At 60.1% G+C, this 27733-nt stretch overlaps 1 protein-coding gene across 3 annotated transcripts; it reads right to left on the bottom strand.

The window, feature by feature from the left end:
• Nucleotides 1–7690: 7690 nt before the first annotated feature.
• On the bottom strand, nucleotides 7691–27601 carry RIBC2 (RIB43A domain with coiled-coils 2). Of its 3 annotated transcripts, XM_089307731.1 has the most exons (7): nucleotides 27468–27601; nucleotides 25935–26016; nucleotides 21634–21978; nucleotides 17614–17732; nucleotides 15928–16155; nucleotides 15126–15292; nucleotides 7698–13884 (listed from the first exon to the last, which is right to left on the bottom strand). In XM_089307731.1, the coding sequence occupies exons 1-7, from the start codon at nucleotides 27579–27581 to the stop codon at nucleotides 13806–13808; spliced, it is 1134 nt and encodes a 377-aa protein (XP_089163857.1). In that variant the 5' UTR covers nucleotides 27582–27601; the 3' UTR covers nucleotides 7698–13805. The 3 variants fall into 3 exon arrangements, with proteins under 3 accessions (XP_089163858.1, XP_089163859.1, XP_089163857.1); XM_089307732.1 differs by lacking the exon at nucleotides 15126–15292 and having other exon boundaries at nucleotides 7691–13884; XM_089307733.1 differs by lacking the exon at nucleotides 27468–27601 and having other exon boundaries at nucleotides 7692–13884; nucleotides 25870–26000.
• Nucleotides 27602–27733: the final 132 nt, after the last annotated feature.

Here is a 27733-nt window from a genome sequence, read left to right as displayed (position 1 = left end):
GGGCCGCTGCCGCCAAGCGGCGGGGGCTTCACCCAGATGCTTCCTCGCCTCGTGCCCTGCAGGTGCCTGGAGCCAGGAGCGGGCAGAGCCCTGTGGGTTGCGACATCCCCAAGTGATGGACGGGCCCGACGTCTTGTGTTTGTTTCTCAGTGCTGCCTTCCAAGAGGGAATCTAAAACCCCACATTCTGACCTTCAGTGTAATTTCCAGTCATTTCCACCGACAACATGTGGTTCTTATTATCAAAGATACACACGCAGATGTAACATTCAAATCTTGGCTTCAATGGGCAAAGAAAACAAGATAATCTCAAGTATTGCAGCAGCCCTCAGACATTTACGATTCCAAGAAATGGCTGTTGGACAGGGATCCCAGAAGATCCATTTTCCAGCGTGTTTCTGGCTGGGGGGGAGCCAGCCTCTTAGTCAGTTTCAGGCTGTGCATCTGAACTTTCAATTGGAAGGCCGAACGGCTCTTGGTGGCGAACTCGTCGGCTCAAGGACCCCGAAATTCCTCCCTGGCCTCCCTCACCCCAAGGGACCCCCAGGTAAACAGACGGTGCTCAATAAGGGTTTGTCGAACGAGGAAAGAACAGAGCAGTGAGTGCCACAAGCTGTCACGCACCAGGTCTGCTCGTCTGACATTCTTCTCTGAAGGTTCCGTGAGCTTATTATTATGGGCGGGGGTGGCTCCTCTGAGACAGAAACGGAAAAATATTTATACAGAACTTGTGTTTTGAACTGCGACGGAGAACTTTATCTTGCCCCCATTAGGTTCTGCGTGAGTGATTTCAGTTCCTTCCAAAAACCATTCCTGGCACGGCGCTTTCCACTCCTAAACCCCGAAAAGCCTTAACAGAATAATTTATCAAGTTCATCCTAAGTGCCAAGCCCGCTCATGAATTACGTCATTTAATTCTCAGAATAATACTGCGATGATGGTATGTTTATTATCTGTACTTTACAGATGTGGAAAGAGAGCCTTGGAAATGTAGGCTCTTTCCCGAGTTCACGGCCCGGAGGTGACAGGCTGGTGTCTGAGCCCAGGGGGCACGACCCCTACGGCTCACTTCCTCACGGTTTCCGAGGCCTGAGCACAAGACTCAGACGGGATCTTCTTCTTCCTCTTCACCTCCTCTTCTTCCTCTTCCCGCTCCTCCTCCTCCTCCTCCTCCTCCTCCAAGGTTTGCTTATTATTTTAAATGTAGAGTTAGAGAGAGAGAGAGGGCAAGACAGAGAGACAGAGGTCTTCCATCCACTGGTTCACTCCCCACATGGCCGCAACAGCCAGAGCTGGGCCGATCTGAAGTCAGAGTCAGGAGCATCTTCCGGGTCTCCCACGTGGGTGCAGGGCCCCAAGCACTTGGGCCGTCTTCTCCTGCTCTCCCAGGCCACAGCAGAGAACCACACAGAAGAGGAGCAGCCGGGACCTGAACCGGCACCCAGAGGGGATGCTGGCGCCTCAGGTGGAGGCTTAGCCACTGTGCCTAGCACCAGCCCCAGGGGCGGGCTTTTTCAGACATTCATCTACTTACCCCCTGCTTGGTAACCCTGACCTGTAGGTTGGCCTCCAGGTTCCCATTTTACAGCTAGAAAAACCGAGTCTCCCAGAGGTAAAGCAACTTCTCTGAAGTGGCACAAAGCACAGAAACGCGGAGTTGGGGCCAAGGTTGCGGGGGGGGGGGCTCCACATCTGCCCCCCAGACCCAGGTTGGCAGCCCCTCCTTCTGCAGCCCCTGTTCACCTGCAATCCTGGGACAACAGACCCCCAGCAAGTCCCCTCAGGGCTCAGCCCCAGCCTCCAGGGGAATGGCGAGGAGAGAAGGAGGGCCCAGAGCTGATGCGCCCGCCCAGCCACATGAAGCAAGCGAGAGATTGATTCCATTCTTCCCTCCCCAGGGGCTTGTTTGGCTGGGAGGTTTGGGTCAAGGCTGCGGAAGCCTCTCGCGCCCACCCCGCCTGGAGCCAGCGTGACCGGCCAGCTTCCTGCCCCCACCCAGCTGGGCCCGGTGCCCCTGAGGGAGGGTGGGGCTCCTTGCAACAGCCTCAGATCACCCAAGGACGCTGACAGCGGCAGGACAGGCACCAGAGCCCCATCCTGCTGTGTGCCCCACGACTCAGCACCGTGAGGGACCCCGGGCTCCCCGCTGATTGTGGAGCCCTGCCCTGCCTTAAGCATGTGCACACATCTGCTGCGCAGGGGTCCCTCCAGTCAGCCCCGCCAGGCCAGCAGGGTGATCTGCAGTGGACAGATGGAAGGCAGGAGTCCCCAGGGGCACCGGATTCCAGCCTGGCTCAGTATCACACGGTCCTGAGCAAACCGCTTCTCCTGCCTGAAGCTCAGTTTATTCTCATCAGGACGTGGGTATAATACAGAGTTTCTTACTGGGGAAGGGGTGTCCGTGAATAGAACGGGGAAGAACTGCCTCTTTATCTCCGGCTGCCTGTAACTGAGACCCGGCTTTTCCCCCCTCGTGGCGGAGCAGGGCATTCCCGGGGGGCAGCCACAGCCCTGATGTGGCTGAGTGGGGGGTTGGTTTGTTTTTACTCCAGGTTCTTGTCATAAGAATTCTAAGTGCTGACATATACAAGGTAGATTTTATTCAAAAGGTGAGAGAGTGAACACACACACACACGCACCCGCACACACACATGCACACACACACACGTGCGCGCACACGCACACACATGCACACACACGTACACACACGCACGGGGCTGCCCTTCATAGAGAAACACCCGGCATGGCTGGGCCGGAGGGGGGAGCCCCTGCAGCCGCGGCCAGTGGTGGAAGAGAGGCCTCCAGTCCCAGCCGTTCGTCTCCTTTGTGAGCTGGGCGGTGCCTCTCCAGGCGCAAAGCCACTTGGGAAAGAGCCGGCACCTCCATGAGCTCCGTGTGGAGCCCAATATCCGTATCCTCATGGCCTCTTCTCCCCAGGTCCCAGATAAAGCAGATGCATCCTGGGAAAAGGGGCATTTTGATTGACAAGTAGGAGGATGGAATGACACAGGGGGCCTGTGACTTCCGGCTCAGTAATCCCAAACTAACTTCTGCCTGTTTACCACATCTCAGGACCTGTGAGCGTTTCGCCACTCAGCACCGGCCGTCTCTGCTTCCAAAGTAAGACGTCAGACTTGCTTAAGTCTCCAGTTAGTCAAAGCTCCTCCTGAAACAGGGATTTCAGAAGAGGAAACGGGTCTCGGCCGGCAGGTCGCGTCCCTCCACCTCTGAGGCTCCGTGGGAGCTGGGCACCGCGGACTCTCGCTGGGCAGTCGCTGTGGCGTGGTGCCCTCCAGTCTCCCTTCCCTCCCAGCCTCAGCACAGAAGTCACGTGTGAGGTCCAGCTGCACTAGGTCAGAACCCCGCAGAGCCACCGGGCCGACTCCCAGGGAAAGCCGAGCACCCCAAGGACTCCCCAAGGTCGCCGCCTTCCCAGCTCCCTCCTGCCTGTCCCTCCCTCACTGGGTTCCTGGAGCACCCAAGCCTCCCCCTGCCCCAGGACCTTGGCACTTGCCACACCATCTTCCTGGCAAGACTCCTGCCTTCACCCACGCAGGTTCTCAAGGCCTCTCCATGGGTGGCTGCCGTGGAGCAGGGCCCGACATGTCTCGGGAGTGATGGACTTGTTCCCCCGCGCCTGGGCGTGGGCATGAGCTTTCTCATCCCTCGTCCCAGGCCACACCTCCCCGGGGCAGCCTCATGCCGGACTGATCAGTGCAGAGGTGGATATGGGATGCCGGCACTGCAGGCGGCGGCTCTATGCGCTACACCACGGTGCCAGCCCCTTGTTCTGTTTCTCCACCCCATTGCCTAGAACAGTACCTGGCCCCAAAAGTCTCCAGGGATCATTGGTTGAATGAGCGAATGAATGCTGAGTGACTGAACGGCTGTATCCTCCAGGACGTCTGATCAGCAAACCCCCCCAGGCCACGTGTGCCCCGTCTGCGGCTCTGACCCTCTGGGCCTGCGCTGTTGACTTGGGGAACCTGGCTTCAGCTCTCGGCCACTTGTCACTCCCAGACTCCGCTTGGTGGAGCTGACTTCCAGCTCTGAACCCCTCCCTGGGGCTCGGATGCTAGTCTGGATGTCCCCGCAAAGGCCCCTATGTTATAGTGTGGGCCCCAGCATGGTGCTAGTGGGAGGTGGGGCCCAAAGGCAGGGCCACAGGTCACTAGGTCATGACCGTGGAAGGTTCCACACAAGCCTGGGTTTGGCCCGGTCTCTCTGCTCCGTGGCTCGTCTGCTCGCACTCCGCCTGCTGCCGTGGCCCGAGCCATTTAGACTTCAGCCTCCAAACTGACGAGCTGAAGAAACCTTCGTGGGGACGAGTGCACTGCCCCAGGTGCTTTACTGCAGCAACAACACAGCTAATACAGGACTTGAAGCCCCGAGGAGTCTGTTTCTCGAAGCTTCCTCCAAGTCACCCATAAAAATGCTGGATAGAATAAAACTGTTCCATGGCCAGTGTCGGGGCAGCTCCCTTGTCGACCCTGCCCTGTGTTTGTATGCCCACTTAGTTACACCACTCTTCCCACCCCTAGTCAGCACGTCTGCATTTATACATTTATGAGAGAGAGAGAGAGAGAGAGAGAGAGAGAGAGAGAAAGAGAGAGAGGAGAGAGAGAGAGGGAGGAGAGAGAAAGAGAGAGAGAGGAGAGAGAGGAGAGAGAAGAGAGAGGAGAGAGAGAGGGAGAGAGGAGAGAGAGAGAGGAGAGGGGAGGGAGAGAGAGAGGAAGGAGAGAGGAGAGAGAGGTAGGACAGAGAGAGAGGAGAGAGAGAGGGAGGAGAGAGAGAGAGGAGAGAGAGAGGGAGGAGAGAGAGAGAGGAGAGAGAGAGGGAGGAGAGAGAGAGAGAGGAGAGAGAGAGGGAGCAGAGAGAGAGAAGAGAGAGAGAGACACATCCCATCTGCTGGCTCCAAACGCCCACGAGGGCCAGGGCTGGGCCATCGAAGTCAGGAACCAGGAACTCAACCCAAGTCTCCTGTGTGGGCGGCAGGGACCTCGTCACCTGCTGTCTCCCAGGATCCACGTTATCAGGAAGCTGGGGTCGAGCAGAGTTAGAACTCACACCCAGGCGCTCCGATACGGGATGCGTGCGTCCCAAGCAGTCTTTATTTCTTTCTTTCAGATTTATTTATGTATTTGGAAGGCAGAGTTACAGAGGGAGAGAGAGAGAGATTTCCCATCCACCGGTTCACTCCCCAGATGGCCACAATGGCCAGGGCGGGGCCGGTCCGAAGCCAGGAACTTCTGGATCTCCTGCGTGGGTCCGGGGCCCAGGACTTGGCCCATCCTCCGCTGTTCTCCCAGGCACATCAGCAGGGAGCTGGTGGGGCGTGGAGCAGTCAGGACCCCCACCAGCACCCATATGAGATGCTGGAGCCACGAGTGGAGGCTTCACCCACTTTGCCCCGGCACCAGCCCCCCAAGCAGGGTCTTCACTGGTGGGCCAGACGCCGGCCCTTCGTGCCTTCTCAATCACTGCGGCCAAGACCCAGCGCCGCACCTGGCGTGTTGTGGCTCCTGACGGATGCGTGTCAGCAGCGTGGACACATTGCACAGACAAGGCAAGCAGCACACATGACTTAAGCTGCAAGGGGAGCCGGGAGCGAGGTGCTTCCTCCTGGTCTCCCATGCGGGTGCAGGGCCCAAGCACTTGGGCCATCCTCCACTGCCCTTAAGGCCCCCGGTGCCCTCCCTGGCTCTCTAGCAGGCCGCACATGGAGCTGAGCCATGGCTTGTCCATGATGAGTCAAGCCTTGCTCCTAGGCCACGCTTTCATGCCTGGACTACAAGTACCCCAGGTGAATTTTCCCTGGTGGCTCTTCGGTTGTCACCTGGAGGTCGCGGGGGGAGCCAGCCCCCAGCTCTCTAGACATGCCTGTCCTCCTTGTGCTCAAAGCCTGGGTCTTCACACACAGACACTGAAACCCATGTCCCACACTTCATGGAACATACGTGTGTCATGTGCCACTCAAGACCCTGGGGACAAAAGGGAATCAAGCCAGGTCCACGGAGCAGGCCCTGGGCCGCAGCCGGGATGGGGCTGCAGTGGAGCCGCCCCCGGGATGGCCAGCCGCGCCGGAGCGGGGGCGGTGCCTGCCCTCCACCTGCCGGGGCCGCGGGGACCCCTTCTTGCAGCCCCAACTTTGGGGGGCGCTGCTCTACCCCCCAGCCGTGGCTATCCTCCTGGGATGCATGTCCTTGCGGCAGGAACAGTGGATGGCACATGTGCATAGCAGAGAAGGCGGGGGAAGAGGGTTGGCATTTCATGTCGGGGTCAGGACAGGGTCTCAGTGGTAGCTGACTTTTTTTTTAAGGTTTTAGAGAGGGAGGGAGAGAGATCTTCCATCCACTGGTTCATGCCCCAAGTGGTCGCAATGGCCAGGGCTGAGCCAGGCTGAAGCCAGGAGCCAGGAGCCTCCTCCAGGTCTCCACATGAGTGGACCATCCTCTGCCGCCCTCCCGGGAGCACTAGCAGGGAGCTGGATCGGAAGCGGGGCAGCTGGTGTTGAGTCAGCACCCATGCCGGATGCCGGAGCTGCAGGCAGCGGCTTCGCCCACCACGCCACACTGCCGGCTCCGGAACGTGACTTCTGAGCTGAGTCCCTGAGCAGGTGACAGAGTTGGTCACAGGGTCCACGGGAAAGAGCATTAAAGCAGCGGGCGGCAGCAGGTGCAGCCCTCCGCGAGCCGGTGGGAGAGCGAGGAGGGAAGTGACAGCAGCAGAGCGGCCGATTCTCGCTCTGAACTGGGCCATCGGAGGGTCGGAGCAGAGGGGCGCGTGGTCTGGCTGGCATTTCAACCGGGTCTCTACACTCCTGTGATGGAGGCATGCAGGTGGGCGGGGCGGGGCAGGGGAGGAAAGCGGAGAATGGGGGCCGGGGAAGAGGTGCGAGGGTCTGCAGCGGTGGACAGAGGCAGGAGGAAGAAGCCAGACTTGTAAGTCTTGCTGGGTGGATTTGCTGATGGCCCGGATGTCGGACAGAAAGCCCAGAGGTGTCCAAGCGCTGGAAGAAAGCGCCTGGCTGAGATGGGGCGGCTGGAGGGACAGGGCTGCAGCAGAGGGACCCGGGAGCCCAGTCTGCGTCACGCGTTTTCGCTGTCGACGTCCAGCAGAGCTGTCAAGGGGGCGTCCGGAGTCTGGGCCCCGATTTCAGAAGTCGGGCTACAGAACATGGAAATGTTGTCTCAGGGCCGGTGTTGTGGTGCAACGGCTAAGCTGCCGTTTGCTAGGCCAGCATCCCACATCAGAGTGCTGGTTCGAGTCCCAGCTGCTCTGATCCCAGTCCAGCTCCCTGCTAACGTACCTGGGAAGGCCGTGGAGGATGTGCTTGGGTCCCTGCCACCCATATGGGAGACCAAGCACTTGGGCCATCTTCCACTGCCTTGCCAGGCACATCAGTAGGAAGCTGGATCAGAAGTGGAGCCGGCGCCGCGGCTCACTAGGCTAATCCTCCGCCTGCGGCGCTGGCACCCGGGGTTCTAGTCCCAGTTGGGGTGCCGGTTCTGTCCCGGTTGCTCCTCTTCCAGGCCAGCTCTCTGCTGTGGCCCGGGAGTGCAGTGGAGGATGGCCCAAGTGCTTGGGCCCTGCACCCCATGGGAGACCAGGAGGAAGCACATGGCTCCTGGCTCCTGGCTTCAGATCGGTGCGCTGGCCGCGGCGGCCATTTTGGGGTGAACCAACAGAAAGGAAGATCTTTCTCTCTGTCTCTCTCTCTCTCTCACTGTCTAAATCTGCCTGTCAAAAAACAAAAACAAAACAAAAAGAAGCGGGGTGGCCAGGACTCAAACCAGCACTCTGATAGGAGATCCTGGCACTGCTTTGCCACCATGCTGGCCCCACGGCGAAGGTTGTAATAAGATAACCGGTACTGGGTCAGCGTCGTGCTGGGTTCAGCTGGCAGCTGCCGGAGGTGGTGTGAGCCTGTTTTCCCGGACATGTTTGTTTCAAGGTCAGTGCCCATCCTGCCCGTGGTTACTCTGAGCCATAAGACCCTCCCCTGGGAGGATGGGGCAGTGGTGGGGCCCCGACCTATGGACTACCCATCTGTGCAGTGGCCCTGCTGGTCAGACTCCCTGGTGAGGCATCTGAGTTGGGAATGAGGACACAGGGCAAGCTGGTGGCAGGCCTGGCGCCCAGAGGACGTTCTGGGCCACTTACCAGCCGAGCAGGTCAAGGATACTCAGTGGCCGCCTGGCCCCATGCGCATCCCCAGAGGCCGGGCAGGTCCGTCCTTGAGTCCCACTGGACATCCCACCAGCAAAGCTGCTTTGTGAGTCACAGCTCAGTCCTGGCTGCTCCTGTCTCCTGTGCGCTTTGCAAGGTTCTGAACCCAGTAACTGAACAGGAGTGAAGGGGCCTGGGTCTCTTCATTCCCATTCCGGGTCCTTGCCCCCACAGAAGTAAGAATTTAAAGCAGAGGGACCGGCGCTGTGGTGTAGCGGGTGAAGCCACTGCCTGCAGTGCCGGCATCCCATATGGGCACCCATTCAAGTCCTGGCTGCTCCACTTTCGATCCAGCTCTCTGCTGTGGCCTGGGAAGGCAGTAGAAGATGGCCCAAGTCCTTGGGCCCCTGCACCCATGTGGGAGACCCGGAAGAAGCCCCTGACTCCTGGATTCCAATTGGCCCAGCTCTGGCGGTTACAGCCATTTGGGGAGTGAACCAGCGATGGAAGACCTTTCTGTCTCTCCCTCTCTCTTTCTATAACTTGACCTCTCACATAAATAAAAAAATGAATCTTTGTAAAAAATAAAAAGGAAAAGAGCTCCCCGACCCCGGGTCAGTCCATCACCCCCCCGCCGGCTGCATCCGTGTCCACCTCCCAGGGCTGGCCCTGGGGCTTCCATTGCCCCAGCGAGGGAGGGGAGGGCAGCCCCCATGGACACCTCCCAGGCAACAGTGACTTTGCGAGGTCTGGGCAGAGGGGACGCCGAGCGTCAGGAAGGGGGAGCGTGGACGAGGTTGGGGGGGGGCACCAGCCAGGCCTGGCCTTTGCCGAGTCGGGAGACAGCCAACACCAGCCCTGCAAATGCCACCTCCGTGTAGCTCCCCACCTTTGCTCCTGGCTGGTCGCTGAACCCCAGGGGGACACACTCCACAAGGCTAAGACGCCCTCTTTGGAGAATGTACCCAGGGGGCCATGCTGCCACCTGTGACCCAGCTCAAGGCTGCTGCCCGGCCGTCCCCTGTCCACACAGACCCCTAACAGTGGCCATCGCAGCGGGCTGGGAACACAGGCTCCACGCGGGCTTCCTCTGCCCAGGGAGACCCAAGGCCAGAGTGTAGCTGGCCTGACGCCCAGGGACGCGGCGAGCGTGGGAGCAAGCGAGGTGGAAACGCCACCTGCTGGTGGACATCGCACCAGCAACCAGCGAGGGAGCTGGCTCAGCCCAGGTAGATTTGGAATCGCCCTGTGCAGTCCTGTTGCTGGGAGTGTGTGCCGTTGGTACTTCCTGTACGTTGCCATCATCCCCCCAAAAAAGGCTCACGCCTGCATCGCCCCATCTAGAGCAAACCCTGACAAAACAGGTGTGCTGCCCTGTGGGTTGCACACCTGTGCAATGGCACTGTGTCCAGGACGCTGTTTCTGACTGAGGCCCGAGTCAGCCGGCCAGCTGGGTGTGTGCTTGTTTCTTTTCTTTTTTATTTCTTAAGATGTATTTATTTATTTGAATGGCAGAGTTACAGAAAGAGGACACACACACACACACATCTTCCATCCACTGATTCATTCCCTAAATAGCCCCACAACAGCCAGGACTGAGTCAGGTGGACGCCAGGAGCTTGGAACTCCAGGTCTCCCACGTGGGTGCAGGGGCCCTAGCACTTGGGCCACCCTCTGCTGCTGCTTCTTCTTCTTCTTCTTCTTCTTCTTTTTTTTTTTTTTTTTTTTTTTTTTTTTTTTGACAGGCAGAGTTAGACAGTGAGAGAGAAAGAAAGACAAAGGTCTTCCTTCCATTGGTTGACCCCCAAAATGGTCGCTACAGCTGGTGCACTGTGCTGATCCAAAGCCAGGAGCCAGGTGCTTCCCCCTGGTCTCCCATGCGGGTGCAGGGCCCAAGCACCTGGGCCATCCTCCACTGCCTTCCCAGGCCACAGCAGAGAGCTGGCCTGGAAAAGGAGCAACCGGGACAGAACCGGCACCCCAATCGGGATTAGAACCCAGAGTGCCGGCGCTGCAGGCAGATGATTAGCCAAGTGATCCATGGCGCCGGCCCACCCTCTGCTTCTTTCCCAGGCCATCAGCAGAGCTGGAGGGGAAGTGGAGCAGCTGGGACTTGTACCGGTGCTCATATGGGTGCTGGCACCGCAGGGGCAGCTTAACACACCACGATGCTGGCCCCTTTGTTTCTTTTGCATGTTCACAAGTGGAATGACTACAGCGTTTGTTATCTTGTCCTCTGTTGATAGACATTTTGGTTGAGTCCAGATTGTGGCTGTTGTGCATAAAGAAACTGTGAACCAAATTGTTCACCTGCAGTGCCACAGCGCCAGCCCATAACTGAGCTTTTTAGAAGCCAGCCTCCAGAGGTAGCTGGTGATGCAAATACAAACCCAGCAAAATACTAATTATAGGCTATAGAGAGGGTATATGGGTGTGTACTGCAAAGTTGCTTTCAATGCCTCTGCCAGTTTGAAAATTTTCACAATAAAACCGGGGGGAGGGGACAGGAGGACTTTAGACAAACAAGAAATCCCCCCTGCATGTATCAAGTCTCAGGGGCCTCCCAAGGGAGAGCTATAAGCAGGGTCCCCTGCCCCAGACCTGGCTCTGCCTTCCAGTGGGTGGTCTCAGCCGGGTGGTGGTCACTACATCCAGCCAGGCCTGGTGCATTATTGCAAGAACCTGTCCTGCGCCGGACCGGGGCCCTGTAGTGCTAACAGCCACCAGCAGATGGCAAACTCACATCGAGTACATGGGTGACATGGTGATCAAGCCTGGCCTTCCTTTTGGAATTTTTTTTTTTTTAAAGATTAATTTTATTTGAAAGAGTTACAGAGAGAGAGAGAGAGACAGACAGACAGACAGACAGACAGAGACAGAGAGAAACAGAGATCTTCCACCCACTAGTTCACTCCCCAAATCACTGCGACGTCTGGGGCTGGGCCAGGCGGAAGCCAGGAGTTTCTTCCGGGTCTCCCACGTGGGTGCAGGGCCCAAGCACCTGGGCCACCCTCCACTGCTTTCCCAGGCTGTTAGCAGGGAGCTGGGTCAGAAGTGGAGCAGCTGGGACTCAAACCAGCGTCCACATGGGATGTCGGTGCCACAGGCAGTGGCTTCATGCACATGGCCCTGGTCCCTGGAATGTTTTTATAGTGACACAAACTTCATAGCACGCTGCTGGCCACTGAGCCCAGGCGTACAAATGCTATCTCACTTCTCGGCCGTTGGCAGAGCCTCCTCGTGTGGGCCGAGCTCCCGCCCCTCTGCCAGGGGCTACCTCTGGGTCTGCAGCGCCCTTAGACTGCGGCACGTCCTGGCACCGGGGCTCGCGAGAGCCGGGACTGGAAGAGCGCCATGTCACCACCCACTCCTGCTTTGCTCAAGAGGAAGAGCTGACCTGCGCCAGCTGTCCACCGTTGATCCCAGAGCACAGCCTGGCCAGCCGGGCACCGGCGGCCAATCCTGGGTGAGGCTGGTGCCTCGGCACTCCCCGGCGTGTGTGCCCCCAAATAACACGTGGGAGTCCCAACCCCCGGTAATTAGCCAAGCTGAGGTCGCTGGGGTGGGCCCTAACCCAGAATGAGCCGCTCTTTAAAAAGGGAAAACTTGGCCACAGATGCCCAGGGAAGGAAGACCGTCATGGACAGAGCAGGACCCCTCTCCCCGAAGCTCACGGAGAACTCGCAACTCGCTGGTCCTCTCAGCGCTCCCTGGCTCAGCAGGTGTTTGTGTGCCAGCCCAGGGGGCAAGCCGCCCTCACGGCCTCGGGGTCCAGAGCAGCCTGGCCGTCCTGCGTTCCCCGCGACAGGAGCGTCCCACACCTGGCACCACATGTCCCCGGGCTGTAAGCCATGGCGACGATGGTGTCGTTTGTAGGACAGGCTTTCGTGAGGGGTGACACAGCGGCATCCTCCCATTGCCGGCCGGAGCTCGGGTCACGGGGGGGCGGGGGGGTGGAATGCCACACTGCCTGAGACGCCGGCCCACAGTGGGCGCTGTCAGCGCTCCTGCTCTGACCTCCCCGGGACAACTCCACACTCTGCAGACACAGCACCAGGGGCAGCGCCCTGCCCGCCATCATATTGCCTGCATCCCACCCTGGTCCCATCTGCCACCTTTGCCAGCCAGTGGGTGACGGCATTACAGGGTCCACTCTGGGTATGAGCCGTGTCAGAGCCATGGGGGGGGGGGTCACCCCCAGGTCTGCCTCGCTTGGCAGTGCCCAGGCAGCCTGAGCCCATGTGGCGGCTGGCACCATCTTTGAAACGGGCACACAACTCTCCCAGAGCACCCCTCTTCTGGTCCTGTCTACTCTGTGAACCTTGGCCACGGGCCCCTCCAACACCTGCCCCCCCGGACCTCCCCCTCTCCCCCTCCCAGCAGACCACAGCCTGGCCCATGCTCCTCTCTTGCACGCCCCGGGGCCTGTCTCTGTCCTGGAGAGCCGGTCAGCCCCGCCTTGTCCACCTAGGAAACACCCTGCTCGTCCTCATCCTCAGTGGCGCTCGCCGGGGCGGGGCTGAGAGCTGGGAGGAAGCAGCTCCTTTGGGTGGGGGGAGGTGGGCCACACCGCCTGCATTGGCTCCAGCCCCGTCTCTGCTAACGACAGCGCCACCCACAGCTGCCCTCCAAGAAACACTTGTGGATCAGGAAGAGGCCACCCCTGGCCTGAGAGCTAGGCTCCCAGACGGCTAGGCAGAGCCCCGCTCTGCGCAGCCGCTCTGTCCACGCCGCTCCGTCCACGCCGCTCCCGGAGGCTGTGGCGCCTGCCGGTGAGCCCCGGGGTGCAGCCCACTTCTGAGCTAGAGGGTGATCTCCTGGCCACACGGTCAGCCAGCTGTCTCCCAGTCCCCTTCCAGCCACGTGCCCTCAGGGCTGGAGGCTGCCAGGGGAGGCGGTGTGTGTGTGTGTGTGTGTGTGTGTGTGGCAATTTCCAAGCCACGTCCTTGGAGGGATGCAGTCCGGACCATCCCCTCGCCTTCCCGCTGGAGTTGGCCCAAAAGCGGGCAGCGGGCTCAGGGCATCTCTCAGAGGGGGGGAGGCATGTTCCACCTGGTGTGTCGCCAGCCAGGGGTCAGGGCATGGACGGGGGAGGAGTTGGCGAGGGGGAGGGGAGCGAGTTTCTCTGGGCAACAGCACAGACCTCTGGGAAATGTACAAGGCCTGGGGTCAAGCCAGCCAGAAAGGACCCCACCCCTACCCATACCTGGGCAGCTGGCCAGGTCAGAGCGGGGTCAAGGCGCTGACACGGCCTTGTGGGGGAGGGGCGGGAGGCCCCCCCCACACACACACACAGGGTGGGAGCTGCAGCAGCAGGAGGTGGGTGCTGAGTGGCCACGGGGCGGGGGCCGAGCAGGGAGCCGGGGGAGCCTGGGGTCCGCAGCCCGGCTCAGCAGCTTCTTCCACCACGGCCTTGGCTCTGACAGCGGTGAGAGGTGACCTTGTGTCTGGAGTAACACGCCCCCAACACCACCTCTTTCTAGAACAGTCCTGACAGGGCCCAGCCTGCTCCCTCCCCGACTACGCGGCACAGGGACCCCCTCAGCTGGGCCAGGGCTTGCATCTGTTTTAAGAAGCAACACAGCTCTGAAGGTCGTCACAGGTTATACAGAAACGGGGGGGACACAGGGTCTCTCATCAGCGGCTTCTTGTGTTAAACTGGGCGAAATACTCCTCCGTGGGCTGATTCCTGTACAGCTCGTTCATAGATTTCCTCCTGAAAACAGAGGCAGGAGACGAGAGTCAGCAAATGCAGGTACTTCCTGGTTAGTCCAGTGCTTGTTGGTGTGCAGTCCCCTAGGTGAAGCTGCCAGCGTCACGTAGCGGCACCAGTCTGAGTCCCGGCTCCCTGCTCAAGGACTTGGACCCCTGCAACCCATGTGGGAGACCTGGATGGAGTTCCAGGCTCCTGGCTTTACCCTGGTCCAGCCATTGTGGCCATCTGGGGAGCGAACCAATAGATGGAAGATCTCTCTCTCCCTCTCTCTGACTCAAATATTTATCTTTTTTTAAAATATTTATTTGAAAGGCAGAGTTACAGAGAGGCAGAGGCGCAGAGAGAAAGAGAGAGAGAGAGAGAGAGAGAGAGAGAGAGAGAGGTCTTCCATCCGCTGGTCACTCCCCAGATGGCCACAATGGCTGCAGCTGTGCCGATCCGAAGCCAGGAGCCAGGAGCTTCCTCCAGGTGCAGGGGCCCAAGGACTTGGGCCATCTCCTGCTGCTTTCCCAGGCCATAGGAGAGAGCTGGATCGGAAGAGGAGCAGCCAGGACTCGAACCAGCACCCATATGGGATGCCAGCACTGCAGGTGGTGGCTTTACCCACTACGCCACAGCACTGGCCCCAAATATATATATATATATATATATATATATATATATATATATATCTTAAAACTCCATAATTCACCTTGACACCCCCTCAGTGGTGTGGGTTATTTCATAATTACATAGCAGCTTTTATTTATTTATTTGAGATTTTGCTGAGAGCTAGCGAGTGAGCGAGCCAGAGCTCCCACCCACTGATTCACTCCCCAAATGCCCACAACAGCCAGGCCGGGCCTGGTCACAGCTGGGAGCCAGGAACTGAATCCAGCTCTCCCACATGGCTGGCAGGAACCCAACTGCCCGGGCTCTTTCCCGTGGCTTGCACCCTGAGCTACTCGAGGGTTGTCTGATTCCAGGCTTACCCAGGCGCCCCAGGGCCCTGTCTCTGCCTGGAGAGCCCTCCTGGCAGTGTGCAGCCAGCACCATCTTCCTGTAGGATCTCAGCCGTGAAGCCTCCTCCAGGAAGCCCTCCACGCGCAGCTAGGCTAACTCAGTGCCCCTTGCTGGGACCTGATGCCCTGCGCAGCAGTGACCTGTGGCTCTCCCCACCCGTCCCTGGGCCTGTGCGGTCCCTGGTGCCAGGATGGGGGCTGCCCAGGGAGCGGCGTCTCCCCCGCCTGCCCAGCACGCACTGCAGATGCTGCTTCTGGGCCAGGCTGAGGTTGCTGCTGTCCAGGGCCCTGCGCAGGTGGCGCTGCTGGCGTTGCTGCTGCCGCTCCAACAGCAGCATGGCCCGAGCCCCCTGGACCCTCCGCCGGTCCCAGTCTAGGTCTCGCTGGCGTTCTTCTTCCTGGAGCCTCTGGACGGGGAGAGACCACTGGTCACCACCTTCCCACAGAGCCCGAGTGCCCACCTCCCTGCTGGGCCGCAGGGAGTGGCTGGGGGGCCGTCCCACCTGCTCCTCACACCCTGGCTCAGCCATCGCCCCCCACCCCCGGACCACCAGCTAGCAAGCTCAAAGGCTACGGTGTCGGCCACCACGGCCGGGCGGTCCCCTCCACCCCGGGGCAGTCCCAGCTCCTGGGCAGGGCCAAGACCCACTCCCAGGTTCTCCCCTGCCAGGACTAGCAGTGGCTTCAGCCACACAGGGGCGGCACTTCCTGTCCCAGCCCTTGGCCCCCCACCTCCTCCCAAGATTGAGTCCCTCTCTGAACGGGTCAGCGCCTCCAGCCTCCAGCCCCTTGCTCACTTGCTCCCTTCCTTGGGGTCTCTGCTCCGGCACGGCGTCTCAGGGCCCACTCTGGACCCCCCTGACCGGGCCCGACCACCGCCTCACCCCCACGCCACCCCACACCCCACAAGCGGACGGCATGGTCTGGTTCTTGTCTCAGCGGGGCAGGAACTCCCTGGGGGCGGCTCGGAGGGCCGGGTGCAGCCAGGACTGGACCCAGCCAGCTGGGCGTGTGGAAGGCGGCGGGCGCACGGGGCAGGCACCAGCTTCTCCTGGACTTGCTGCTTCTGGGCGAGGCGGATCTGCTCCAGCTGCTCCTGGCTCATGCCCTTCCAGCGGTCGGGGACCACGCGGTGGGGCCCGAAGGAGCTGGCTGCCTGGCGCGGGTTCTCGGAGAGCAGGTCCCCGCGCAGCAGGTGCGAGATCTCGGCCAGGTTGTCCTCCTGCTCCTGTTTCTTCTCCTGCTTTTTCCTTTCCGCTGACTCCAGGGCCTGAGCCGGGGGAGACATCGGGGAAAGTGCTCACGGTGACCTCGGGGGCTGGGGGTCTCAGGCCCGGGGGTCCACTGTGGGGACGTGCTAGGGCAGCCAGGAACAGCCAGGAGATCAGACTCCAGAAATGGGGGTGGACCTGGGGCCCCCGGCTGGGCAGAGGGCACCACTACTGCTGTGGGTAGGCAGAGAGCTGCTGGCTTTTTTTTTTTGGACAGATAGAGAGGGAGACAGAGAGAAAGGTCTTCCTTCCATTGGTTCACCGCCCTGGTCTCCCATGCGGGTGCAGGGCCCAAGCACTTGGGCCATCTTCCACTGCCCTCCCAGGCCACAGCAGAGAGCTGGACTGCAAGAGGAGCAACTGGGACCAGAACCTGGTGCCCATGTGGGATGCCGGTGCCGCAGGCAGAGGATTAACCAAGTGAGCCATGGCGCCGGCCCCGAGAGCTGCTGGCTTTCTCACTGATGTGCCACAGCCGGGAGCCGGCTCCCTGGTATGGCTGCCACCCGCTCCGGATCTGCCCCTGACCCACAAGGGCAGGGCTCTGCATGAGAGCTGGGCGTGCGTAAGCTGCAAAGGAGACTCAACAGAGCGACTCTCAACCGTGGAGGCTTCTACACGGTGGGAATGCACTCTGACCTCACTGCTCTGACGGCTTCACCCACAGCCCCCAGGACAACTATGGGCACCAGTCATGTCCCCGCCGCTCCACTTCCCACCCAGCTCTCTGCTATGGCCTGGGAAAGCAGCGGAAGACAGTCCAAGTGCTTGGGCCCCTGCATCTGGGTGGGAGACCCAGAAGAAGCTCCTGGCTCCTGGCTTAGGATCGACGCAGCTCCAGCCATCTGGGGAGTGAAGCAGCGGATAGATCTCTGTCTCTCCCCCTCTCTGACTGTAACTCTGCCTCTCAAATAAATGAATATTTAAAAAAAAAAAAAAAAAGCACACCCTGACTGACACAGGACGGGGGCACGGGAGTGGCCTGGCCCCGCACCCACACAGGTGCGCTCCAGAGCCTGCATGCCACACCCGGACACTACAACACTCTGGTGGAATGAGCACCCACGCTGAGAAGCACAAGGCCCAACATCCTCCCCTGCTGGATCCGACTGCTACGCTTGGAATCTCTTTTGAGGACGGATCTGGTCCCGGCAAACCCACACAGCCTCATTCCAGCTGGGGAGAGCGGCCAGGCGTTAAGGGCGTCTCTCCCCAGGGCAGGGCCATCTGACGGGTTGCGGGTGGGGGGCGGCTGAAAGCACTGGGCACACAGTACGCGCTCACTTAGAACCTGGAAATGAGTCAGCAGACTGACAAACGGGGCCACAGCTCTTCAACTGCACCAGTCCCCAACCGGAGAGGCGTTTGAACCTGAGCGAGCGAGCGACCTGGGAGGCTGGGGTGTCGCGGTGAGCGCGTGCTCCCCCCACTCCCCACCGAGCCCAGGCTGCACGCACCTGGGTCCTGTTGAAGTCTTTCACGGCTGCGCAGACGGCCTTTTGGGTGGCACTTTGCAGATTCTGCAGCTGCTTGGCTGTCTCATCAAACTGCAGCCTTGTCTGCGTGTACAGGTCCTCTGTAAGGGGGCACGCCACCGTCAGACCCAGCGTGCCCACCAGGGACCCCTGCCCGGGGCCACAGACCCGGCGTGCCCACCAGGGACACCTACCCAGGGCCACAGGCCCAGTGTGCCCACCAGGGACACCTACCCAGGGGCATAGACCCTGCGTGTCCACCAGAGACCCCTGCCCAGGGCCACAGGCCCAGTGTGCCCACCAGGGACCCCTGCCCAGGGCCACAGGCCTGGCGTGGCCACCAGGGACCCCTGCCCGGGGCACAGACCCTGTGTGCCCACCAGGGACCCCTGCCCGGGGCACAGACCCTGCATGCCCACCAGGGACCCCTGCCCGGGGCACAGACCCTGCATGCCCACCAGGGACCCCTGCCCGGGGCCACAGGCCCGGCGTGGCCACCAGGGACCCCTGCCCAGGGCACAGACCCTGCGTGCCCACCAGGGACCCCTGCCCGGGGCACAGGCCAGGCGTGGCCACCAGGGACCCCTGCCCGGGGCACAGGCCAGGCGTGGCCACCAGGGACCCCTGCCCGGGGCCACAGGCCCGGCGTGGCCACCAGGGACCCCTGCCCGGGGCACAGGCCAGGCGTGCCCACCAGGGACCCCTGCCCGGGGCACAGAGCCCCCCAGGACAGGGCTGTTAATGCGTTCACCTCTGCCCATGCCCTCATGCACGAGGACCAGAGTAACAGGGAAAGGGCCTGTGCCTTGGGGAGTCAGATGAGTTACTTCACGGGTGCTCGCCATCACTGCTGTGGATTGGTAATGTCTGCTATGGATTAGCGATGCCTGCTGTGGGCCTGGACAGGTGAGTGGTGTGCCCTTACTACCCTGGTCCATCAGGAGGCGGCTACAGCCCGACAACGGACAAAGGATGGCAGGAGCCCAGAAAAAACGGGGCTGTGGAAGCCATATGGGACTCCTCAGGGGAGGGGGTGCCAGGGGACGGATATCTGTGGACCCTTCCAGGCCAAAAGAGAGCAGGGGGCGCGGCAGGTGTCTAAGCAGAGAGCCCTAAAAAAGAAATAAGAAGTAAAGGTGTGGAGTCGCGCGGAGCAGGTGCACGCGCCAGCCAGATTCTGCCAGCTCTGCTACCTCCGCAGCCTCTCAGCCCGCGGCTGGGTCTCCAGGCCTCCTGGCCTCTGTAGGGCTGTTAGGTGAGCAGCAGGAGGTCGGGATTTGCAGCTACCTCATGTGGTAGGTGTGCCCCGGGAGTCTTCCCATTATCTCCAAAACAAAGACCACACCCTGTGGCCTCCGCGTGCACCCCCCCACACCCTCACCCCCGGCCTCCTCTGCCACCTTTTGTTTGCTCACACAGCGCTCAGGGAACAGGACATGCAGTGGTCGGTGAAACGGGGAGCATTTTCTGGCTTCCCGGAACCAGAACTCGCTGTCTGGGAGCTCACGGCGAACGTGAACCAGCAAAGGATCTACTGTGGCACACTGATGGCGCTGTGAGGACAGGACGAGCTGGGCCAGGGCAGCTGGGACGGCTGTGAAGTGGGCAAGTGTTTGGCGGAAGCCAGGAGTGCAAGAGCCAAAACGGCTGCAGGAGAGTGAGGGGGCGGGGGTGGGGGGCACACGCTATTCAGGGCCCGGCTGTGGGAGAATCCTGCATCTGTCCCATGTGTGTCGGGGGAGCGGTGAGCAGGTGTGGAGGGGGTGGGTGTGACCCTGTCCAACTGGATCTTGTTGACAAAGTGTCACCCCGACCGCCACGTTGAGAATGGACCAGAGATGGGCAGGAAAGGAGGGGAGGGGCTCAGAAGGCACTGGCAGAGGTCCGCCGAGGTCAGAGGTGGCGGGCGAGCAGCGAGGTGACGGCGGGCAGAGGCGGCTCAGGAGCGGCGAGGGACGGAGGGTGAAGGGGTGATCCCCAGGTTCCTGGTGTGGTTAAGGCAAGGAGAAGCTGACCCAGAGCAGGGGTTCAGAGTTAGCTTCCAGTACACTGTGAGGCAGCTGGTGACATAGCCAGGACGAGTGCACGGACCAAGGTCAAGGACGAGACGAGCGCTCGTGGCCAGACATGGGAATCGCGAGTGGTCGGGGAGCTGGATGAGATGAAAGCTCCATGAATGGACTTCCCCCGTGTGCCAGGAACTACGGATACGGCAGTGCACAAATCAGCCACAGACCCTTCTGCCCTCGCTGAGCTGAGGATGTGAGACCCGGGGAGGAACAGCACATCCAAGAGCCAGGCAGTGTGCCAGCGATCAAGGCTATGGAGAAAAACAAGGCAAGGGAGGGTCGGGGGAAGTGGGCATGAGGGGAGGGCACTGGGTTTAAGCTCAGGGGTGCCCGGGGAGGCTGCACCAGCAGGATGGCTTCCAGCAAAGACTGGAAGGAGCAGAGGGGCAGGCCACGCAGACAGCTGGACACAGAGGTTTGTAGGCAGACAGGAAGCAGGGGCAGCGGCCGGAGACAGAAACGAGCCCCTCACGCACCCGTTCCAGGAACAGCGGGAGGACGGTGTGGCGGGGACGGAGCAAGTGGGAGGCAGCGTGGAGGGGGCGGAGCGGGCCTCCCGAAATGAACCGGCTTCCGCGTGCCGTGAGGGCAGGGCTCCTGCAGGGTTTCGAGCCAGAGTCTAAGTGAACTGGCCCAGGGGAGCTCTGGCTGCTGAGCTGAGCCCTAAAATGGAGGGTGGGGGTGGGGAGTGGGCAGAGGCACAGACCAGCAGGCAGCACCCCACCAGCCCCTTCATTCAAAGTGGTGACGGTGGAGGCGGCACGAGGGGCTGAAGTGTGAGCTGATTTGCTGGTGGGCTGGGTGTGGCATGTGAGTGACAGGGAGGGTACAAGACTTGGCTTCAGGCCCAGACTACTAGAATGGAGTTGCCATGGAAACAGGCTGAGGGTACCATTGGGCGTGCTCCTGGACTTGCACTGCCTTTAACATGTCCATTGAGATGCCCAAGGGCAGCTGCACGGATCTACGAGTCTGCGTTCCGGGAAGGGTGCAGGCTGCAGAGATGAGCCCGGGCAGTGGCGAGTTGAGCTGGCAGGGCAGGCGCAGGGAGCACGGGAGTGCAACAGCAGCCAGGCGCTGGGGACAGGAGGAGGAACCCGCAAGGGAGGCTGGGCAGCAAGGGGACCAGCACGTGTGTGGTGCCCACGTATGGCCAGGAGGAGGTGGTCCACTGTGTCATTTGCTGCCGAGAGGCCAAGACCGAGACCGACTTCCTGTGGGTGACGCGGAGGGCGTGGCCAGGTGGGCCAGGGCAGGTGCAGTGCAGGGGAGGGCGGAAGTCCGGCAGGAGCAGGCTCAGAGAGGATGGAGGGTGAGCTGGGGGGACACGGGGTGGCCCAGGGTGCGGCACATGGCCACGAGGCCAGCTCCCCGTGTGGCGGTCGTCGCAACCCCTCGGTGTTGGGTCACCCGTGAGACTCCCCGTAAGAGCAGGGGTGCTGCCAATCCACTGCCGGCTCTCCTGGCGCAGGAGGAGCCAGTGCTGCCAGGAGCCCCGCGTGCGCAGGAGGTGGCAGAGCAGGAGACGCAGGGCCTCGGGGCGCGCTGGCTGCTGGGCAGCTGGGTTGTTTTTGTTTTAGGTAGCTCTGTCTTCAGAGAGGCTGTGTCATACCTGGGAACCTTCAGCCAAGAATTTCCCAGGATCTGGGGAAGCCCAGGCAGGAGCTACGGCCACCATGCCTGCGCCGGCGCCCACCCCACCCCCACGGCTCCCCGAAGAAACGTCTACAACGGCACCCGGAGATGCTGGTGACCTGGGCACGTCCCGGGGTAGGGACCGACTCTGAGGTTCCCAGCACCCGACCAGGCCCTGACACACGGAGTGGACTGGGCTTGTCCCACCCCCGGGAACACAGCGACTCTTCTTGGCCCGTGGGAAAACCCAGCCGCGAGAGCCGGGAAGGCTCGTGGCCGGCGGCCGCCGTGCTGTTACCTGCGCACTTCTGCTCAGCCCGGGCGTCCTCCCACTCCCGTCGCTGCTGCAGGGACCACTCTCTGCTTTGCTCCTCTTGGCATTTCTTCCTCTCGCGGAAGTCCAGGTCCTCGCCCAGGAACTTCTGCATGCCCGACACGGTGTTGCGGACGTCGTGATCCGACTGCCGGGCCGGGAGGGCCTTCCGCAGGGCCAGCGGGTCGGACAGGTCAAATTCACGGCGGGTGTCTGGCCGCTGGAAGTTCTTCTGGAACTCGCTGATGGCCCTGCACAGAGCTCTCCGGTCTCTCCCCGCGCGGGCTTCTAACAGGCACAGGAGTCGGTCATTCTGCTTCATTTCAGCGGCTGCAAGAGCCACAGCACAGCCAGATTAGGAGAGAAAAATAAACGCGAACTGGCTTGAAAAGGCGTTGGTGGGGCGGCCATCTGGCCCAGCTGTTTAAGACACCGTGTCGGGGGCTGGTGCTGTGGCGTAGTGGGTAAAGCCGCCGTCTGCAGTGCCGGAATCCCACATGGGTGCTGGTTCCAGTCCTGGCTGCTCCACTTCCAATCCAGCTCTCTGCTATGGCCTGGGAAAGCAGTGGAAGATGGCCCGAACCCCTGCACCCATGTGGGAGACCTGGAAGAAGCTCCTGGCTCCTGGCTTCAGATCAGCGCAGCTCCAGCCATTGTGGCCATTTGGGGAGTGAACCAGTGGATGGAAGACCTCCCCACCGCCCCGCCTCTCCTTCTCTCTCTGTGTAACTCTGACTTTCAAGTAAATAAAATCTAAAAAAAAAAAAAGACCCCTGTGTCTCACTGGGAGCACCAGGGCTCAATACTCAGCTCTGGCTCCTGACTCCAGCCTCCTGCTGATGCGCACCTGGGAGGCAGTGGTGATGGCTCCAGCGCTCGGGCCCTGCCGCTCCTGTGTGAGACCTGAAGTGAGTTCTTGGCTCCTGGTTTTGGCCTGGCCCAGCAGAAGGGAGATCTCTGTCTCTGTGCCTCTCAAATAAATAACTTTATTTTTTAATGACTTATTTATTTATTTGAAAGGCTGAATGACAGAGAGGCAGAGGCAGAGAGAGAGACAAAGAGAGAGATAGGTCTTCCCTCTGCTGGTTCACTTCCCAAGACGGACAAGATGGCCACAACAGCTGTCGTGCTGATCCGAAGCCAGGAGCCAGGGATGCACGTTAGCAGGATGCTGGAATCTGAGGCAGAGCTGGGACTTGAACTAGACCTTCCAAGGGATGTCTTTAAAAAAAGTGTTTTTTAAAAAATATTTATTTTATGTTTGAAAGGTAGAGTGGCAGAGAGAGAGAGAGGGAGAGATAGAGATTTCCATCCAATGCCTTACTCCCCAAATGGCTCCAATAGCCAGGGCTAGGTTAGGCCAAAGCCAGGAGTCAGGAGCTCCATCTGGGTCTCCCACATGGGTGCAGGGGCCCAAGCGCTCAGGCCATCGTCTGCTGCTTTCCCAGGCCATCAGCAGGAGCTGGATTGGGAGCAGAGCAGCCGGGACTTGACCCAGCGCTCTGCTATGGGACGCTGTAGGTTAACCCACTGCACCAAATGCCTGCCCCTCAAATGAATTTTCAAAACCCAAGTGGTCCATCCAAAAACGGGCAAGCGACAGGAACAGGCATGGATGTGGAGACCAGATCTCTCCCTCTCTGCTCCACTGCTCTTGGGTGTAACTTGGCACACGTACAACAAAGCAATTTGGCAACACTCCGTGAACCCGAAAACACACCTCCCCGGGGCCCCCAGTCCCACCTCTAGGTGTCTCTGTCACATGTACATCAGGACAGAATGCATAGACGTCTTCACAGCAAGGCTCAGAACGTTGAGAAACTGGGGTGGGGAGGGACCAAACCAGCCTTTACCAGGGACTGGATGATAAAATCTGTAGTTAATTCACATTTTTTAAAAAAGGCCATAAAACAATTAAAATGAATACTCTATGTGTAGGTCATTTAATTTCCAAAATACGTTAAATGGAAGAAACACACATTGCAAAAGGACCTACATAACAGGCTAATGCTTATGTAAATTTTTTAAAAGCATAGAAAAAGCAATTTCATTGGGGCCGGCGCTGTGGCACAACAGGCTAACACCCTGGCCTGAAGCACCAGTATCCCATATGGGCGCTCGTTGAAGACTCGGCTGCTCCACTTCCAGTCCAGCTCTCTGCTGTGGCCTGGGAAGGCAGTGGAAGATGGCCCAAGTCGTTGGGCCCCTGCACCCGCGTGGGAGACCCTGAGGAAGCTCCTGGCTCCTGGCTTCAGATCAGCACAGCTCCGGTCATTGCAGCCAATTGGGGAGTGAAACAGCGGATGGAAGACCCCTCTCTCTCTCTATCTGTCTCTCCTCTCTGTGTAACTCTAACTTTCAAATAAATAGATAAAATATTAAAAAAAGAAACAATTTCATGCTGTCAGGGATACATACATACATAAATAGTCCAGGCATAAAAAAACGCGTGAGAATGAGCACGCTTCCGAGGAAGGAAGGAGACACTCAGGAGCTGGGGAGACCTCCAGCCACGCACACAACGCATCCCCTAAAGGCACTGGGATTCCGGAAGCCAGCGCGGCCAGTGTTAACACGCGTCTGGTGGTGGGGACCTGCGGGTGGGTCACACTGCTTTTCTCAGCTGGATGTACTGTGCAACTCAAAAGTAAAGTGGTAAATATTTGGAAAGCATAGAACAACGTAAAGAAGAAAACAGACTTCACGCCCATCCTTTCCTCCAACATTGCCGTGCCAACATCTGGGTCTCCAAAAAGCTCGACAAATGTGGATACTGACAAAACGATACAGAGGCTTCAAACTACTTCTGCACCAAAACGAACATCCTTTAAGTCCACTGCCAGGCACCCTGGGAAGCGCCTTCATATTTCCTGTCTTTTTCTAAGCATATTTGAAAACAGTAAAAAATCAACAGCTTACTATTTTATGGCTGCTTTTCTCTAGTTAAAAAAATCTTGGGCATTCCATGTGGGCGCTGGTTTGGGTCCCGGCTGCTCCTCTTCCAATCCAGCTCTCTGCTGTCGCCTGGGAGGGCAGTGGAGGATGGTCTGGGTGCTTGGGCCCCTGTACCCGTGTGGGAGACCCGGAGGAAGCTCCTGGCTCCTGATTGGCTCCTCAGCTCAGGCTGTTATAGCCATTTGGGGAGTTAGCCAGCAGATGGAAGACCTCTCTCTCTCTCTCTGCCTCTCTGTAACTCTGCCTTTCAAGTAAATAGATAAATCTTTCAAAAATAAAAATCTTGGGCTGGCACTGTGGTATAACGGGTAAAGCCATGGTCTTAAGTGCAGGCATCTCCTAAGGGCACCAGTTCATGTCCTGGCTGCTCCATTCCTGACCCAGCTCCCTGCTATGACCTGGAAAAGCAGCAGAAGATGGCCCACATGTCTGGGCCCCTGCCACCCATGTGGGAGATCTGGAACAAGTTCCTGGCTCCTGGCTTCAGCCTGTTGCGGCCACTTGGGAGTGAACCAGCAATGGAGACTGCTCTCTCCAATTGCAATGGTTGAAATTGTGAGAACCTTAGGGGAATATGAATTCCATCTGAAATACTAAGACTTAGGGACCAGCACTGTGGTGCAGTAGGTTAATGCCCTGGCCTGAAGCACTGGCATCCCATATGGGTGCTGGTTTAAGACCCAGCTGCTCCACTTCTGATCCAGCTCTCTGCTGTGGCCTGGAGAAGCAGTACAAGATGGCCCAAGTCCTTGGGCCCCTGCACCCACGTGGGAAACCGGGAAGAAGCTCCTGGCTCTGGCTTTGGATCAGCGCAGCTCTGGCTGTTGCAGCCAATTGGGGAGTGAACCAGCGGATGGAAGACTTCTCTCTCTCCTCTCTCTCTCTCTCTCTCTCTCTCCTCTTTCTGTGTAACTCTGACTTTCAAAGAAATAAATCAATCTTTAAAAAAGAAAAGAAATCCTAAGACTTAGAGTACTACTATCTGACCCCATGAGTCAGCTCAGGGGTGTGATCTCAGGCAAAAGTGTGTGTGTGCACATGCACATGTATGTTACACGTGTGTTTAAGCATCTCCTATACAGTCTTCAAAAAAAAAACAGAGAAAAACAAACATTTATACTTGAAATATGTTGCTGACAACCTGCATTAGAATCCCACAGCCATCTCCCTGCTCAGAGGAGGAATCAGCGTACTTATTCAAATGCGCACAGGAAAGTGGGAAATTTTAAGAGCGGGAGGTGCATGAAAAGGAGAGCTACTCCTCACGTGTGTGAGACACGAGGCCTGGAGCCTGGAGGCCCCGAGTGGGTAGAGGCAGCACCAGCGCGCACCGAAACTTTCATGGCGAGCTTTCTCCGTGGCTTCTCTTATCTTCTGGTCCCGAACCTGAACGTCCCAGGCTGCGGTGTCTCCCTGGCAATGGAGAGCGGGGGATGAGAGGCAGGGGCTTCGCTCAGCAAGCTGCCCGCTGCCTCTTCCACTTCGGCCGCTGCACAGCTGTGCTAGGTCAGCTACTAGGGCCTGGGGGTCTCCGCTCCCAGTCGGCCCCTCCGCCTCTTCTGTCAACCTCCCCCACGGCGCCCACCTCGTCTCCGTTAGGTCAGGGAGGCTCACCCTCAGAACACTGCCTAGGGGCCATGTGGACATCTGTCCCAAGACAGGCCTGGAAGGCACTGCTGGGCAGTGCACAAAGTCTGGTTCAGAGAGAGGATACCCCGCTCCCATCTCTGCACCACCACCCACCCAGGACCCTGGACCCGGCTGTTAAGAGTCTGGAGAGGAGACCGCCACTCCCCACTCTGATCTCTGCACCACCACCCACCCAGGACCCTGGACCCAGCTGTTAGAGTCTGGAGAGGAGACCCCCACTCCCCACTCTGATCTCTGCACCACCACCCACCCAGGACCCTGGACCCGGCTGTTAGAGTCTGGAGAGGAGACCCCCGCTCCCCACTCTGATCTCTGCCTCATCACCAGTTACAGGCCCTGGACCCGGGCTGTTATAGAGAGGAGACCACTGCTCTGATCCTAACCCGGGCTGTTAGGGTCTGTCTTCAGCAAAGTGCTCACCCCCGCCAGCCCGCCCGCCTCCCTGGGCGCTCTCAGCCAAGCGCTCACTCCCCGCCCCTTCCAGCGCTCCGGGCCCCTCGGCCTCACCCCATCAGCCTGTTTCTCCCAGCGCCCCCGGCCCGGCCCCTCACCCCATCAGCCTGTTTCTCCCAGCGCCCCCGGCCCGGCCCCTCACCCCATCAGCCTGTTTCTCCCAGCGCCCCCGGCCCGGCCCCTCACCCCATCAGCCTGTTTCTCCCAGCGCCCCCGGCCCGGCCCCTCACCCCATCAGCCTGTTTCTCCCAGCGCCCCCGGCCCCTCACCCCATCAGCCTGTTTCCCCCAGCGCCCCCGGCCCCTCACCCCATCAGCCTGTTTCCCCCAGCGCCCCCGGCCCCTCACCCCATCAGCCTGTTTCTCCCAGCGCCCCGGCCCCTCGGCCTCACCCCATCAGCCTGTTTCTCCCAGCGCCCCGGCCCCTCACCCCATCAGCCTGTTTCTCCCAGCGCCCCCGGCCCCTCACCCCATCAGCCTGTTTCCCCCAGCGCCCCCGGCCCCTCACCCCATCAGCCTGTTTCCCCCAGCGCCCCCGGCCCCTCACCCCATCAGCCTGTTTCTCCCAGCGCCCCGGCCCCTCGGCCTCACCCCATCAGCCTGTTTCTCCCAGCGCCCCCGGCCCGGCCCCTCACCCCATCAGCCTGTTTCTCCCAGCGCCCCCGGCCCCTCACCCCATCAGCCTGTTTCTCCCAGCGCCCCGGCCCCTCGGCCTCACCCCATCAGCCTGTTTCTCCCAGCGCCCCCGGCCCGGCCCCTCACCCCGATCAGCCTGTCTCTGGCGTTGAAGACCCGCTGCTGCCTGCACAGCTCCGCCTGCCGCCTCTTGGTCAGACGGGCCTCCTGCGCCAGGTCCTCGGGCTGCGCCGCCTCCATGGCCCCGGGAACCGACGGGGAAGGCGGGGAAGGCTCGGCGTTCCGGAGCGCGCGAGGGCCGAGGACAAGACCGCAGAGCGCGCGCGGAAGCTCCGAGGGTCCAGCGCGCCAGGCCGGCCGTCGTCCGCTCCGCGTCGGCCCCGCGGCTTCCC

Source organism: Oryctolagus cuniculus, chromosome 11 (assembly GCF_051225735.1).
Source record: "Oryctolagus cuniculus isolate XC-2025 breed Fujian yellow rabbit chromosome 11, ASM5122573v1, whole genome shotgun sequence".
Classification (NCBI taxonomy): Eukaryota; Metazoa; Chordata; class Mammalia; order Lagomorpha; family Leporidae; genus Oryctolagus; species Oryctolagus cuniculus.
The sequence above is the reverse complement of the archived record's forward strand: the minus strand, read 5'-3'. Positions and strand labels throughout refer to the sequence as shown.